The sequence below is a fragment of the Tachyglossus aculeatus genome, chromosome 17, assembly GCF_015852505.1.
Source record: "Tachyglossus aculeatus isolate mTacAcu1 chromosome 17, mTacAcu1.pri, whole genome shotgun sequence".
NCBI classification, from domain to species: Eukaryota; Metazoa; Chordata; class Mammalia; order Monotremata; family Tachyglossidae; genus Tachyglossus; species Tachyglossus aculeatus.
The window spans coordinates 53,998,821-54,012,472 of record NC_052082.1 but is presented as its reverse complement, the minus strand read 5'-3'; the positions used below and the strand labels follow the sequence as shown (position 1 = coordinate 54,012,472).

Genomic DNA, 13,652 nt, shown 5'->3' with positions numbered 1-13,652 from the left:
CTGCAGGGAAATTGGCAGTGTGGTCAAGTGAGGCCGGCATCAGTAAGAAGCTTTCCTGGGAGTAGGTCGTCCCCCTGGGAATTCCGTTTCCCTGCTTCTGTATCACTCACCTGCATTTTCTCCAGCATCTCAAAGAATTCTGCAGACTGAAGGGTGAAGGAGAGGGAGGGAAGGGAAGAGAGAAAAAGAATGGTCAGTGGAACTCCCTGATATCAGTGAGCTTAGGAGGTGGGGGCTTGACTAGCAATGGCACTCAAATGCACATGAAGAGATTGATCCTTGGATTCCATCTTCCCCAGGCTCACAGGAAGCAAAACCCTGCTGGAAAAGAAAGACTGGTGGAAGCCAGTCCCCAGACACCCGAGGGCTTAAAGGCCTCAAAGGGCACCTGTACTAGTACCAGGTAGAATAGATTCAGAAGCCACTTCCACCTTCTCACTGTCCTTCTAACTGTACTTCAGAGTCTCATCTATCTTGCCACCAACCTCTCGACCACATCCTGCCTCTGGCCTGGGACACACCCTCCTTCTTCCTATCTGACAGACAATTCCTCTCCCCACCTTCAAAGTCTTATTGAAGTCCCATCTCCTTCAAGAGGCCTTCTCTGACTAAGCCCTCATTTTCTCTTCTCCCACTTCCTTCTGCATCACCCTTGTACTTGGATTTGTCCCTTTTATCAACCCTCCCATGGCACTTACATATCTGTAATTTATTTCTGTATATTAATGTCTTTCTCCCCCTCGAGACTGTACACTCACTGTGGGCAGTGAACGTGTCTACCAGCTGTTATTCAGTAATCTCCCAAGCACTCAGTACAGTGCTCGACATACAGTAAGTGCTCAATAAATAGGACTGATTCATTGATTATTTGAGGGGAGCATAGTAAGCGCCTAACAAATACCACATTATGGAATGCAAACCAACAGACCCTCTACACTGAGATGCAGAACTCACTTCCTGTTTGCAGCAGCCTGTTTCCCAGAACAGAGAAGCCCCTACCCCACTTACAGACCAGGGAACACTGGCTGAGACAACAGGCGAGGGGCCTCTAGCCCCTGCCTTGGGGGCAGCAAGTGGCTCACCGATACCCCCTGAGGATGGGGCAGATGACCAACGCTGAACCCCAGTGGGGGCAGCTGGCCCTCCTCCACACAATAATAATAATAATATAGTAATAATTTAATAATAGATGTGGTATTTGTTAAGTGCTTATCACGTGCCAGGCACTGTAATAATAATAAAAATAATCACTGTGGTATTTGTTAAGCGCTTACTCTGTGCCAGGCACTGTTCTAAGCGCTGGGATGGATACAAGCAAATTAAGTTGAGCACAGTCCCCGTCCCACGTGGGTCTGACAGTCTCAATCCCCATTTTACAGATGAAGTAACCGAGGCCCAAAGAAGTGCAGTGATTTGCCCAAAGTCACAGCGCAGACAAGTGGCAGAGCCGGGATTAGAATCCATGACCTTATGGGTCCCGAACTTGTGCTCTAATCCATTACGCCATGCTGCTTCTCATGCTTCTCTGTATTAAGCACTGGAATAGATGCAAGGTAATTGAGGTGGACACAGTCCCTGTCCCACCTAGGGCTTCCAGTCTTAATCCCCATTTTGCAGATGAAGGACACAGAGAAGTGACTTGTCTAAGGTCACACAGCAGACATGTGGCAGAGCCAAAATTAGACCCCAGGTCCTTCTGACTCTCAGGACCATGATACCAAAGACAGCCAAGGCAGCCCGGAAGCAGACACCCCCGCGAGGGTTTGCCCACTTCTGGCCCGCCACAGAACAAGCCGCGAAGCCACCAGCTCCCCAGAGACGAGCATAACACACCGTCACAGGCAACGCTCTCGCAGAGTCTAACATATTATTAGCAAGCCCCTCTGCCGCCTCTGGAGCTACGCCAGGGCTGGCACTCCCACCGTTCCCACCTCTTTTAATATCTTAGCAACTCAGCCATAAATACTCCCTGGAATGGCCATGCCCGGGATACAGCCTCGGAGCCCAGAGCCGAGGGTTTCCCATTGACAGGGACCCAATTAGACCTCTGCCGAGGCCGACGGGAAAGTTCTGGGGAGCAGGCTGGGAAATAGACTGGCGGGGAGGTCATCCGGGGGCGGGATTTGGAATGGCGGGTGGTGTCGAGAGAAGATCGAGTAACTGAAATTCCCTTCCAAAATCCTCCCCTCTACATGCCCCCTCCTGAGGAAGCCTCCTGAGGAAGCTGTCATTCCCCTGTGATGACGGTTCATGTCGATCCCAGCTGGCTCAAGGAACGGCGAAAATGCAAAGAATACTCCTACCCTTACACCCACCCCCACACAAACACAATCTCCTACACACCCTTGCCCTCCCCTACACACACACACACACACACACACACACACACACACACACCCCTACTAACATACCTACTCCGACAAACACCTCCTAAGAACACTGAGAGACAAGGGTTAAATGTGAGCAGGTTAGAGTGTGTGTGTGTGTGTGTGTGTGTGTGTGTGTCTGTTGCACAAACCACGTGCACATCTGGCTGTTTATACACACAGAGTACTCACCTGTTATAGCCCTTAACGGTTAGCTTTAATTCATCCAAGGCCTAGGAGTGAGGGGACCTGGCTCTAATACACACACCCCTTTTCCCACACATGCCCCTGCCGCCCACCTCCCCATCCCTGAGCAATTTGACTGAAACACTCTCCCTGGGAATCAGACCTAGCTGTTCCCATTTTACAGGTGAGAAAACTGAGGGAGAAGAAGGGACTTGCTCCAGTTCAAAAGAGAAGGGGGAGAATTCCCACTACCTCACTCTAGCCACCAGCCACATCCCCTTGTCCCTGCCTGGTGGACCATCCAGCCCTTTCTAGCCAGCCTAAAAGGTGAACAAATATCTGCACACTTCCTCATCCCACTGAGGGAAAGCCAACATGTTGGAGCCCTAAAGTTTGAAGGATCTGATTTAAATGTGAACAGATGCCAATACCTACACAACTCTGTGATCCTCTCTCTCCCTGCTGCCCTAAAAGTAAGAGCCCGGGACTTAGAGTCAGAGGACCCAGATTCTAATTCCACTCTGCTCCTTCCCTGCTGTGTGACTTTGGATGAGTCACTGAAACCTCTCTGGGTTTCAGTTTCTTCATCAAAAAATAATAATAATAATAATTGAGGTATTTATGTGTTTACTAATGAGCCAAGTACCATGCTGAGAGTTGGGGTAGATGAGAAGCAGCGTGGCTTAGTGGCAAGAGCACGGGCTTCGGAGTCTGAGGTCTTGGATTCTAACCCCGGTTCCACCCCTTGTCAGCTGTGTGACTTTGGGCAAGTCACTTTACTTCTCTGGGCACCAGTTACCTCATCTGTGAAATAGGGATTAAGATTGGAATAACCTCATTACCTTGTATCTACCCCAGTACTTAGAACAGTGCTTGGCACAAAGTAAGCGCTTAGCAAATACCATCATTATTTACACAATACAGTCAGATCAGTCTCAGTCCCTGTCCCACAAATGGCTCACAGTCATCCATAAAATCAAGATAAACAATAACTGTATGACCTGTTAAATGTTTACTATGCTCACTGTGCTAGATACAGTACAATCAGGTCACAGTCCCTGTCCCACAAGCAGCTCACAATCATCTTGTAAAACCGGGATTCAATACCTTGTATCTACCCCAATGCTGAGCACAGTGTTTGTCATATAGGGATGCTTAATAAACAACACTATCATCATTGTATTACTTAGCCTTATCTTGTACCTCGCTCATTATTTAATGCAGTCATTAAGCAAGTCACTTAACTTTCCTGGGCCCCAGTTACCTAGTTTGTCAATGAGAGTTAAATCCTGATCTCTACTATTTAGATTGTTTAGACTGTTAAGCCACATGTGGGACAAGAACTGTGTCCAAACTGATTAACTTGTTTCTACTTTAGCACTAAGTACAGTGCTTGACACACAGTAAGTGCTTAACAAGTGCCTTCATACAGTGCCTGGCATATAGTAAGCGCTTAACAAATACTACATTCAATATTATTATCATTACTATTGTTGTATAATTCATTCATTCATTCAATCGTATTTATTGAGCGCTTACTATGTGCAGAGCACTGTACTAAGTGCTTGGGAAGTACAATTCGGCAATATATAGAGACAGTCGCTACCCAACAACAGGCTCACAGTCTAGAAGGGGAAGACAGACAGCAAAATAAAACAAGTAGACAGGTGTCAATACCATCAAAATAAATAGAATTATAGATATATACACATCATTAATAAAATAGAGCAATAAATATGTACAAATCGTGGGTTCTAATCCTGGTGCCACCACTTGTCTGCTGTGTGGCCTTGAGCAAGTCACTTGACTTCTCAGGGCCTCAGTTCCCTCGGCTGCAAAATGGGGATTGAGACTGTGAGCCCCACGTGGGACAGGGACTGCATCCAACCCGAGTCCAATACAAACTATATGGCAACCCACATGGCCTAGTGGAAAGAGCCCGAGGCTGGGAGTAGGAGCACCTGGGTTCTATTCCCGCTATCACTTGGCTGCTGGTGTGACCTTGGGCAAATCACTTCACTTCTCCATTTTACAATACTATAATGCATTACAATTGGGTATAATTAATACACAATAATGTAATAGTATGTTAGGATATGATCCTAACATAGAAGCAGCGAGGTCTAGTGGATAGAGCACAGGCCTGAGAGTTACAAGGACCTGGGTTCTCATCCCGGCTCCACTGCTTGTCAGCTGGGTGACCTTGGGTGAGTCATTTCATTTTTGTGTGCTTCAGTTCCCTCATCTGTAAAATGGTGGTTAAGATAGTGAGCCCCATGGGGGACGTGAACTGTGTCCAACATGATTACCTGATTACCCCAGCACTTAGAACAGTGCCTGGCACATAGTGAGCACTTAAATACTATGAAAGTAAAATGATGAGAAGAAGAAGAAGAGGAGCCCAAGAAGCCTGAAGATGGAGGCTGGGTGCTTTGTTCAGGAAAAACTCAAAGTCAGGTGTGGGCAGGAATTGTCTCTATTGCTGAATTGTACTTTCCAAGCACTTAGTACAATTCTCTGCACACAGTAAGCGCTCAATAAACAAGACTGAATGAATGCTCCCCAGGCAATGATCCACCTCCTCTCCGTCCTGTCTCTCCCTGAGCCGTGCCTCAGCAGAGTGCCGCGCCAGAGAGCTTTCCCCGACAAGAGAACAGACCAAACCGACTGGTTGGGTTACTCGCCATTAGTGGGGCCATGTCCTGAGCCAGAGGGACAGAGCCTGGACTGAACAAACCCTTTTCTTCTGACACTTCCCTTGAACGACCCCCCAGTCCTGACCAAGGCTTAGTTCTGACCCCCGGAGATCCAGGCAACAGGAAATCTCCACCCCATCAATCAATTGTACTTACTGAGCACTTACTGTGTGCAAAGCAGTGCACTAAGCGCTTGGGAGGGTACCACACATCAATATAACAGACACATTCCCTGCCCACGACGAGCTTACGGTCTACAGGGGGACAAACTTATAGCTGAGGTAATCCCCCCGCCCCCCCCCCGCCCCCGACAGCTGGGAGTTGGGGGAAATGGCCCCTGCAGCAGACTGAAGGACCAGGAGGGGAGGGGGAGAATCTGGGGGCTAGGAGTAGGCTCCCACCCCCGCGCTCTGAAGGACAGGTCTGATCTGAGACGCCCGAGGACAAATCTCCCTCCACCCGACAACTCTCCATGTGGACAAACAGCTGGTCCTGAGCCCAGGGCTGCCAGATTCAGTTACAGCTGGGTGGGGGGGCACCCCAAGGGTCCCCCACCCCGGCATCCCCCCCACAGCTGGACAGCACTTACCAAAAGGCCCTTTAAGAAATCCATCATGATTGCCCAGTCCCTCCGCCCTGCCGACCAGTAGAAACTCTCGACACATCGAGTAGTTTCTGCTGCTGCTGCTGCTGTTGTGACAACTTGGACAACGTCCTTAAGATCAAACAAGGAACTGCTGGAATCGTGTGCCAGCCCGGGACCTGTCACCCTGACCTTTGACCCTCCCCCCCACAAACACACCTTCACGTTAATGCAGTCGGACAGAAGAAGGTTTTCCAGGAGAGAGAAATAGAGAGGGAAAGAAAAAGAGAGAGAGAAAAACAGGGAGAGGGAGAGAGATATGCCTTTCCCGTCCTTCCTTGGAATGCTGCTCCCATATCCGGGACAGAGGAGGTCAGAAGGGAGAAGAGATACCGGCTGAAAGTTGGAAGAGCTGGGTAAGCCGCCTCAGTTGTCTGAGAACACAGCAGGAGGGGAGATGGCCATTGAATATAGGTCCCAGGCGGCAGCCAGGTTTGCAGCACAAACCAGATTACCTGGGACATTTCTGGATACGGACTTTACCAAAACTGGAAACAGCAGAATGAACAAGATATGGTCTTGGGTGGACCTCAAATATAGCTGTGAACAGAAAGTCCACGGGGGCACATGGATGCAACTGTGATGCCAAAATGAGAATGGGAATCAAAGAACAAGCCGTCCTGAGCTTTTTTTTAAAATGGTATTTGCTAAGTGCTTATTATTCATTCATTCATTTGATCGTATTTATTGAGCGCTTACTGTGTGCAGAGCACTGTACTAAGCGCTTGAGAAGTACAAGTTGGTAACACATAGACACGGTCCCTACCCAACAACAGGTTCACAGTCTAGAAGGGGGAGACAGACAACATAACAGAACATGTGGACAGGTGTCAAGTCATCAGAATAAATAGAAGTTAAGCTAGATGCACATCACTGACAAAATAAATAGAATAGTAAATATGTACAAGTAAAATAAATAGGGTAATAAATCTGTACAAACATATATACAGATGCTGTGGGGAGGGGAAAGAGGTAGGGCGGGGCGGTGGGGAGGGGGAGAGGATAAAGGGGGCTTAGGCACTGTACCAAGCACTGGGGTAGACAAAAGCTAATGTGGTTGGACCCAGTGCATGTTCCACATGGGGTTTACAGTCTTAATCTCCATTTTACAGATGAGGTAACTGCAGCATAGGGAAGCAAAGTGACTTGCCCAAGGTCACACAGCAGACAAGCAGTGGAGCCAAAATTAGAACTCTAGTTGTTCTGACTTCCAAGCCCGTGTTCTATCCATTGGGTCACGCTGCTTCCCTCCTGAGCTCCTGCAGTTAGGGCTAATTCTGGGGGCCTATCCAACAGGAAGGGGAAGGTTTGGGGTGCTGCAGAGGGGCAAGAGAACAGGATCCCACTGCAGAGAAGGATGCACTATTGAGAACACCCTCCGCTCCTCTCTGTCCGGAAAAATCTTCCCTGTGCTCCCCATTAAACATCAGTGAAGAAAACGCTTAGCTCTGAAAATTGGGAGAGCTGGGTTTTGACCCCAACACCATCATTGGCTGGCTGTGAGATCTCGCCAGTTTCTTAAACTCTCTGTGCCTCAGTTCCCTCATCCATCAAATGAGGATAATAGCGTCTGTCTCTTCCCACCTCACAGAGATACGGTGAGGAGAAAACAAGATAATTGATGTGAAAGTGCTGTGGAAAAATGAAGCAGCAACACAGGTTCAAGGTGTTATCATCTAATTGGACCTGCTGGACCAGGGAAATCTTATGGGAGGAAGTTGGGGAGGGGTGGGATTAGGGAGAGGAGGTGCCTACCTTGGGAGTGAAGGGATCCTGAGGGAGGATGGAGAGAGAGAAAAAATGTGTATGTGTGTGTGTGCATGCAGGGATTGTGCCTAGTAATTCTATCATACTCTTCCAAGCACTGAGCACAGTGCACCCTCCACTCCTCTGCCGCTAATCTCCTCACCGTGCCTCGTTCTCGCCTGTCCCGCCATCGACCCCTGGCCCACGTCATCCCCCGGGCCTGGAATGCCCTCCCTCTGCCCATCCGCCAAGCTAGCTCTCTTCCTCCCTTCAAGGCCCTACTGAGAGTTCACCTGCTCCAGGAGGCCTTCCCAGACTGAGCCCCTTCCTTCCTCTCCCCATCGTCCCCCTCTGTATCCCCCCATCTTACCTCCTTCCCTTCCCCACAGCACCTGCATATATGTATATATGTTTGTATATATTTATTACTCTATTTATTTTACTTGTACATATCTATTCTATATATTTTATTTTGTTAGTATGTTTGGTTTTGTTCTCTGTCTCCCCCTTTTAGACTGTGAGCCCACTGTTGGGTAGGGACTGTCTCTATATGTTGCCAACTTGTACTTCCCAAGCACTTAGTACAGTGCTCTGTACACAGTAAGCTCTCAATAAATACGATTGATTTGTGCATAGTAAGTGGTCACCAGATCCTACTGATTGATTGTTAGTCTCTGCAACCCAGGACTGCTTTCTGTCAGTGGCCTGAAGCCTGGGTCATGTGGGAGAAGAGAAAGAAAGCAAGCCTGGCCAAAGGGAGCTCAATCGATGGTATTTATTCAGTGCATACTGTGTGCAGAGCACTGTACTATGAGCTTAAGAGACTACAATACAACAGAGTTGACAGACACATTCCCTGCCCACAACAAGCTTCAGTCCAAAGGAGCTGTATGTTGGAAAGAGATGATTTAGCTGAATGTGTTTGTGTGCTGTGGGGGGAAGGAGACTACTTATGTAGGCAAGAACATCTTGACATCCGAAGATTAATTCTTGCTCCGCCCCTACTCCAGCTCTGACATCACAAAGGTTGACTTTTCCAAGGTCTGACCCAGGCACTCTCAGCCAGGAGAAGGAAAGGGCCGCAGCAACAATCAATCAATCAATCGTATTTATTGAGCGCTTACTATGTGCAGAGCACTGTACTAAGCGCTTGGGAAGTACAAGTTGGCAACATATAGAGACAGTCCCTACCCAACAAATATGCCAATCGTTTGCCAGGCAGAGGAGCTGGGAGGGCGGTTATCTGTCAATCAGTCCATCATATTTACTGAGTGCTTGCTGTGTGCAAAGCGCTTGGGTGAGTACAATATAACAATATAATGGACACACTCCCTGCCCACACCGAGCTGAGAGTCTAGCGGCTGTTTGGTCGTAATCCTTGATTTTCCCTTTCCCAGAACAGACTCGGCAGTAACTTTGGATCTCAGCTCCACTTAGGAGCTGTCTGAGAACCCAATCGCTCCTGAGGAGAGGAGTTTTTTGTTGAGGAAAATAACTCTCAAGGGCCTGTGTGGCCCAACCCGAGATTCCTAACCATTCGCAGCAAGGTTTCCACAGGCCAATGACTGGATTGGAAATACAGAGGCAGCAGGCTGAGGAGTGGGGAGTGGGGGAGTGGAGACCCCACCCTCCCACCCAGGCAGATTGGAACTCAGTTTCTCATTCTCTGGTTCCCCTACAGCCCATGGGGCCACACCCTTTGGAAGAGGGGGTGCTGCCAGTTAGAGACAAGGAAGCAGGGGCGGGTCCCCAGCTCGGTGTTTGGTTAGTGAGTGCTTGACTAGGCCTCAAAATAGCCTCATATTTACAGTCGTCGAGCGATTAGATGGAGCAGAGCTGATTAGGAAACCTGAGGAGGCTCGAAAGTGGCTCAGCCGGGGCTGGCCATGTTGCTCTCCCGGAACCTCTACATTCCACCCACCCTGGGCTCGGTGCCCACGAGCAGAACAGCACTGGCATCCACCCTCTCCAGTCCCGGACACACAGCTGGCAGAGGCATGGCTCATCTCTGGGCCGTGCCGCTAGCTATGGGTCAAGGGAGCCAAAAATCAGGAGCCCGTGAAAGGTCACGGGGTCCGTCCCCCTGCCTGAGGGCAGGGTAACACTCAGGCTGGATACCACCCCAAATCTGTTTCCTGCTCCTGCCACTTTCCAGCCAAATCTGGAGATGGGGTGGCCAGACGTGTTGTATGCTCAGTACAGCACTTTGCACACAGTCAGTCAGTCAATCATATTTTTGAGCACTTACTGTGTGCAGGGCACTGCACTAGGTGCTTGGGAGAGAATGATATAACAATTTAACAGACATCTTCCCTGCCCACAACAAGCTTACGGTCTAGAGGGGGAGACGGACATTAAAAAAAATACATTACAGATATGTACTTGAGAGCTGTGAGGCTGGGAAGGGGATGAATAAAGGGAGAAAGTCAGGGTGACACAAGGGAGTAGGAGAAGAGGAAAGGACAGCTTAGTCAGAGAAGGCCTCTTGGAGGAGATGTGCCTTCAACAAGGCTTTGAAGGTGGAGAGTAATCGTCTGTCAGATATGAGAAGGGAGGGTATTCCAGGGATAAATACCAACGATTGATAGATTGATTACAACCTGCCTCCCACAACTAATTCCAGCTTCTCCCAGCTTCCTCTCCTCCTTCTCTCCCTTCACTCTTCCCCATTCCAGACTCAGGACGATTCCAGAAAGCCAAAACCATGGAGGAAAGAACTTGTTTCCAAGCCTCACGGCTAAGGGGTGACAATGACCCTCTCCCCGCCCCTTCTAGGATGGGCTGTGTGTGGTGCAGCATGCTTAGAGAAGGGCAGAGCAGAGACCCCTCCCCTGTGGTCAGCAGTCTCCACCCAACCCACGGGTCTCCCTTCTACCAAAATTCATAGAGGTGCCCAGGGGTGAGGGTAAACTCTGGGTGGGGGTGGCAGCCTTCTGGGCATTTCTCCAGCTGGTGTCACTTCCTCAGAAGCCCTGCAATCAGCCGGGCTTGCTGGGTCAGCGGGTCTGGGCACAGTTTTGTTTTGCGAAGGGTGAAATTATTGTACGTCGGGGATTGGCTGGACCATTTGCTGGCCCGGAGCTGGGAGGGCTGGCACACAGTCTCAGAAGAAGGCCACCAGTGGGGCCAACTGGCCAAAAGAGACTCAGCTGGCCATGGGAGAGGGTTAGAACTATCTGCTTTGGTTGGGAGAGTCGAGGGACTGTTCAGCCCTGCAGAGACCAAAGGAAATGAGTGTGTGCGCTTGTCCTGGACCCCTAGGTGGAGGGGAGACCGAGCTTGTTGTGAGCAGGGATGAAGCTACAAACTCTGTTATATTGTACCCTCCTAGGCATGTAGTACAGTGCACTGCACACAGTAAGCACTCAATAAATATGATTGACTGATCGAGTCTCTGTTATGGCAACAGTACTCATCTGCCAAGGTCAGCCAGGACATCGGCTTGGGAGAGGGTGAATGGGTTATCTAGGTGGGCATCACCCTCTCAACTTTCCCCTTGCCCCCCACTTCACTTCCAGAAGGATGGAACTGATATTTGTGGGTGCTGGAAGCTGTTTGGGGATCACCCACAATAACGGTAATAATAATGGTATTTGTTAAGTGCTTATTATTTGTCAAATACTGTTCTAAGCACTGGAGAAGATGCAAGCTAATCAAGTTGGACACAGTCCCTGTCCCATATGGGCCTCACAGTCTTAATTCCCAATTACAGATGAAGTAACTGCAGAAAAGTGAAGTGGTTTGCCCAAGGTCCCACAGCAGACAGGTGGCGGAGCCAGAATTAGAACCCAGGTCCTCTAATTCCCAGGCCCATGCTCTTTCCACTAGGCCATGCCGCTTCCCTGCATTTTTGCCCACTGCCTGATTTCTTTCAGGCCTTGCCTGATTTTTGTCGTAGGTCATGAAAGAAAGCACGTGCTAGACTGGTTCAGGCTAAACAGACTCCAAATCACTGTTCCTTTGCCAGATAACGCACCAACTTCATTTAGGGTGGTGCCAATTACCCCTATTACTAATGAACAGAACCAACCTACTCTACAATAATGAATCATCTCAGGAGAATGAGGATCTACTAAAGAAGGAGGTATCGCTGCCATCAGACAAAGATGGCTCCAGGGAAAATGGACAATCACTCAATCCAGTGTTTTGCACACAGTACATGCTCGAAAATAATATTAATCATAATGCTGGTATTTCTTAAACCCTTATTACGTGCCAGGCACTGGGGTAGATGCAAGCTAGTCAGTTGGATATAGTGCCTGTCCTTCATAGGGCTCACAGTCTTAATCTCCATTTTACAGATGAGGTCACTAAGGCACAGAGAAGTGAAGTGACTTTCTCATCTCCTTTAGTTTGGTTTCATGGCATCAGGTGTGGAAGGGTCACTTCCTCTCAGAGAGGAGAAGTAGGATTACAGCAGTCCTAGCCATTACTGGAGGACAACCAGCAGGTCACTTGGTTTATCACCTAAAATACATGGGGAGCAGGTGGAAAGTGACTAGGCTTACCTCTATTATTATTATTACTATTATTATTATTATTATTATTGATGGCACAACAGATAAACGTTGTCTTGTGAGAGAAGCAGTATGGCCTAATATATAAAGCACAGGCCTGGGAGTCAAAATCAATCAATAGTATTTATTGAGCGCTTACCGTGTGCAAAGCACTGTACTAACCACTTGGGAAGTACAAGTTGGCAACATATAGAGACGGCCCCTACCCAACAGTGGGCTCACAGTCTAGAAGGGGGAGACAGAGAACAAAACAAAACATATTAACAAAATAAAATAAATAGAATAGACATATACAAGTAAAATAGAGTAATAAATACATACATACATATATATGTGTGTGTGTGTATAGATATATATATACATATATACAGGTGCTGTGGGGAAGGGAAGGAGCTAAGGTGGGGGGGTGGAGAGGGGTCAAAAGACCTGGGCTCTAATCCCAGCTCTGCCACTTGTCTACTGGGTGGCCTTGGACAAGTCACTTTACCTCTCTATGCCTCAGTTACCTCATCTGTAAAACAGGGATTAAGCTTAGAGCACCAGGTGGGACATGAGCTGTGTCCAACCTGATTAACTTGTGCATACCCCAGTGCTTAGTACAATGCCTGCCACATAAAAAGTGTTTAACAAATGCCATTAAAAAATAGTGGCAGAACCAGGTTTAGAACTCCGGTCCTTCTGACTCCCAGGACCATGCTCTAACCACTAAACAACGTTGCTTCTCTGACAAGACAGCACTTGCCTTTTGTGCCATCAATAATAATAGTAATAATAATAATTTATAATAACTGTGATAAGCCCTGTCACCTTCCACCTGCCCCCATGTACTTTAGGTTGATTGATTGAGTTCAGACCACTGACAACAGTCATTCTCCGAGCTCTTCGTGCCCGGAGACATCGCAGTCCAGACAGTGCCTCGGGCAGAGGTCCCTAACAGGCCCTGGACACTGGGTCACCACAGCGGGGGCTTCCCAGGCTAGGAAGGGGCTGCCTCAGGGACCCACCAGAGCAAAGGAAAGGCAGCTTCATTCCCTCCACCTTCCAGCCCGGTGCTTGCATTTAGAGCTACTCTCGAGGGAGCCAGAGGCCAGGAATAACAAGGCTCACGGTTCTTTTTTCCCCTCCTATTTAATTACTACCCAAATAAATACAGCAATAACCTAGTCATCCCTCCAGTCCCGCAGCACAACAGCCTAATTATGCGCGTTCTCGCGGCTGGCTGCTTGTGCACTGTACGCTAAGTGGCTCTCCTCCCTAGAAGCCATATGTCAAAAACACACAAATCCCCTTTTTCTGTGTGCACGAAGGAGAGCAAGAGGAGTTTTCTGGCAGTCAGTGGATGGCAGACAGGGGCTCAGAGGAAGCAGAGGCGGCCGCTAGGTTGGGTTTGGGCTGGGCAGGGATGTCTATCCTCCACAATCTTGTCCCGGGGGAAATGATTATAGTGGAAAGGACAGGAGTTGTTTGTGCTTGACTCAAGCATGCACACCCATACATG

The 13,652-nt window shown here is 48.7% G+C and overlaps 1 protein-coding gene across 4 annotated transcripts in view; it reads right to left on the bottom strand.

Annotated features, from left to right (window-relative positions):
• Positions 1–13,652, bottom strand: part of RAP1GAP2 (RAP1 GTPase activating protein 2) — a 152,445-nt gene that overhangs the window by 42,696 nt on the left and 96,097 nt on the right. For all 4 annotated transcript variants that reach the window (XM_038759488.1, XM_038759490.1, XM_038759491.1 and 1 more), the window contains one exon: positions 111–146. In XM_038759488.1, coding sequence (XP_038615416.1) covers positions 111–146 — 36 coding nt within the window. The remainder of the gene's footprint in view (positions 1–110; positions 147–13,652) is intronic.